The sequence below is a fragment of the Diaphorina citri genome, unplaced genomic scaffold (genome assembly GCF_000475195.1).
Source record: "Diaphorina citri unplaced genomic scaffold, Diaci psyllid genome assembly version 1.1 scaffold7821, whole genome shotgun sequence".
NCBI classification, from domain to species: domain Eukaryota; kingdom Metazoa; phylum Arthropoda; class Insecta; order Hemiptera; family Psyllidae; genus Diaphorina; species Diaphorina citri.
Window position 1 is genome coordinate 553 of NW_007385197.1, and position 2,704 is coordinate 3,256.

Here is a 2,704-nt window from a genome sequence, read left to right on the forward strand (position 1 = left end):
TGTTCATAGGTACGTCGCGACAATTTCATAGATCAGAGCTATTTGTGTTGGAGAGAAATGGTGGAAAAAAAACCCGCAAAACTTTTTTTTGTTTTCTGGCTTTATGGTTTTCTGGACAAAATTTGCACCACCATTTTCGTGATCCTGGTAAAAAGACCTTTAATTTGATATATAGGTCGACCAGGTTTGGATAAGTCCTTCTATGGGGACAGACTGACGGACTGACTGACTGACAGACAGACAGACACCGAAGCGGATACAATAGTCCGTCCACTATACCTTTTATTATTAGTAATAATAAAGGAAGGACGGACTAAAAAGCCCACCCTGAGGCTTAGGTTTAGGGGCAAACAGCCCCAAAAGATGAGTTAAGCTTGTACGAAGTCTCATTGTCTCTCAGGCAAGGGAATATCAGCATATCCTCACTATGAACTCCTAGCAGCGCGTTGTTGAAACCTAGAAGGTGGTCGGTAGGTGCGCGTGGGAGTTTTACTAGTCACTTGTCCCTGGCCTGTGGTTGCGTAAGGTAAGCGCGCCCCATACAATTCCTTACAGCGTGCATCCAGGAATTTACGTGGCATAGCGACAGCAGGAGATCCAAGCTGTAGAGTTTTAACTCGGCACATCTGAGTGAGGGAGAGGGGAGTGAGGAGGTATAGCTCCCGACGGTCTGGATCTATACAATACACAATACCTGCAATAATACAATACACAATACCTGCAATAATACAATATTAGAATGAAAATAAATAAAATTGGTGAAAGAAAACACTTTTTTTTTCAAAATTCACGTGTCCTTTGGTACGTGCAAAAAAAATCTGGTTAACTTGAAGACTTCGATTCCCACCTTTCTCCTATCCTGTCTTCCTTCTCTCTTCGCTTTTGGGTCGACAAGACATCAGAACTTACAGTTCTCTCTCTAAAAAAAAAAACTCTTGAGGGAAAAAAAGTAATATTTACTGCATTGTGAGGACCTTGGACTTGTTCTTTCAATGCCATGTAAACGTAAACCCCCTTTCTACAGGCATCAAGCAATCTCAATAATGTTTTACTCACCATATCCCAAGCACTGTGGCGCCTCCGCAGCGCTCAGAAACACAATATACATAGGTAATGGGAGTTTTTTTACAATGACATTTGCAACATACATACATACATACTCACTGTAAAACATATGCTATAAAAATACTAACCAGCTACTTTGATAGCTCCCTGAAGAACTTTGACATTGATGACTCCGTTGAAATTGATCATATAAAAATACTAACCAGCTACTTTGATAGCTCCCTGAAGAACTTTGACATTGATGACTCCGTTGAAATTGATCACTGTATCAGGACAACACCTCAGGATAGCTCTCCTATTTGATTCAAGATAATAACTCAAGTTAAATCTCTTCTTATCAAATATATTCATTGTTCCACTCCTTGACACGGTATCATCAGTTGTTGCCTGTGAAGTCTGATTGATATTGCTAGCTTCATTCTCATTGCCCTGACTCTCTTGCCACTCTTCACTCACAGGAAATATAAAGTCATTTGTTTGTATGTTATCATCAGGAGTGTTTTCAATGTTGGCTGGATCATGCTCTTCTACGCTTCTTATTTCCAATCCTTTTCTTACACTGACTTTCTTCTTCTTGGATGAAACACCTACTGGTGCATCCACTTCAACAAATGGATTTCTTTTTTGTTTAGAATTCTTCTTGCGTGTTTTGTTCATGCCTGGTTTGGAATCTGTCAACATGGTTGAAAGTTGCTTTGAAATGTCAATCACTTCATCAGATGATGTCCAAACTATCTCCTCAAAGTTCATACTTTGGGTGGAGTACCTTACACTGACTTTCTTCTTCTTGGATGAAACACCTACTGGTGCATCCACTTCAACAAATGGATTTCTCTTCTGTTTAGAATTCTTCTTGCTTGTTTTGTTCATGCCTGGTCTGGAATCTGTCGACATGGTTGAAAGTTGCTTTGAAATGTCAATCACTTCATCAGATGATGTCCAAACTATCTCCTCAAAGTTCATACTTTGGGTGGAGTAATTCTATCAAGAATCCTGAAATCAACATCAATATTGATTATGCAGCACTCAGAAGTTTGTATAGCCCTCATAAATTTATAAACTTTGCATTACAGGTATTTCAGTGGTGTTTACCAGATATGGTTTGTACATACTGTACGGACTGTACCTAGTATGGATATGATACCTATGTATCTGTACAGACAGATGTGTCCTCAACTTCTACATTGATGCCTGTACCTTGAGAAGTTTTTTTTTTCCTTTTACCTCATTACCTACTTCTAAAGATAGGAAAGAGTGTGGGGCTACAAAATACCTGTAGCATATAAGATGATATAAGTATGAGTGAGATTATACCTATTGCTTACCTCAAGTCACCTGTTTTAATAGAAGAGAGTTGCTTGGCTGTACAATTACTTCTCTACAATCCATCAAATGCTCGTCAATTTACCACTGTTCTTGATTTTTCAAGTCTAAAAAATCCTATTTCGACTTTCCCAGTTTCCCTTTCCTTTTTCACAAATTTCACAATTTTTTCAACTTCGCCATGTGCAAGTTTTTAAAAATCTCGCGGGCTCTCGCGGGCTAGAAAAAATGGCAGTGGATAAGGCTATTTTATTTTATGATGCTACATGATGTAAGAAGATGCTCGCATCTTCTTACATCATGCTCACATCAGAGT

The 2,704-nt window shown here is 38.9% G+C and overlaps 2 protein-coding genes across 2 annotated transcripts; both read right to left on the reverse strand.

Annotated features, from left to right (window-relative positions):
• Positions 1-410: 410 nt before the first annotated feature.
• On the reverse strand, positions 411-1,108 carry LOC103522293. Its single transcript, XM_008487397.3, has 2 exons — positions 1,057-1,108; positions 411-694 (listed from the first exon to the last, which is right to left on the reverse strand). The coding sequence occupies exons 1-2, from the start codon at positions 1,106-1,108 to the stop codon at positions 426-428; spliced, it is 321 nt and encodes a 106-aa protein (XP_008485619.1). The 3' UTR covers positions 411-425.
• Positions 1,109-1,263: 155 nt separating this feature from the next.
• LOC113472739 lies at positions 1,264-2,578 on the reverse strand. The gene is made up of 3 exons (XM_026832524.1): positions 2,391-2,578; positions 2,014-2,058; positions 1,264-1,800 (listed from the first exon to the last, which is right to left on the reverse strand). Exons 2-3 carry the CDS (start codon positions 2,026-2,028, stop codon positions 1,264-1,266), a joined length of 552 nt encoding a protein of 183 aa, XP_026688325.1. The 5' UTR covers positions 2,029-2,058; positions 2,391-2,578.
• Between the last annotated feature and the right edge of the window lie 126 nt (positions 2,579-2,704).

Bases quoted from the DNA above. Each gene is read 5' to 3' on its own strand.
- LOC103522293 (XM_008487397.3), bottom strand. From the start codon at position 1,108: ATGTATATTGTGTTTCTGAGCGCTGCGGAGGCGCCACAGTGCTTGGGA. The intron at 695-1,056 runs GTGAGTAAAACA...GTATTATTGCAG, and splicing joins GCCACAGTGCTTGGGATATG to GTATTGTGTATTGTATAGAT.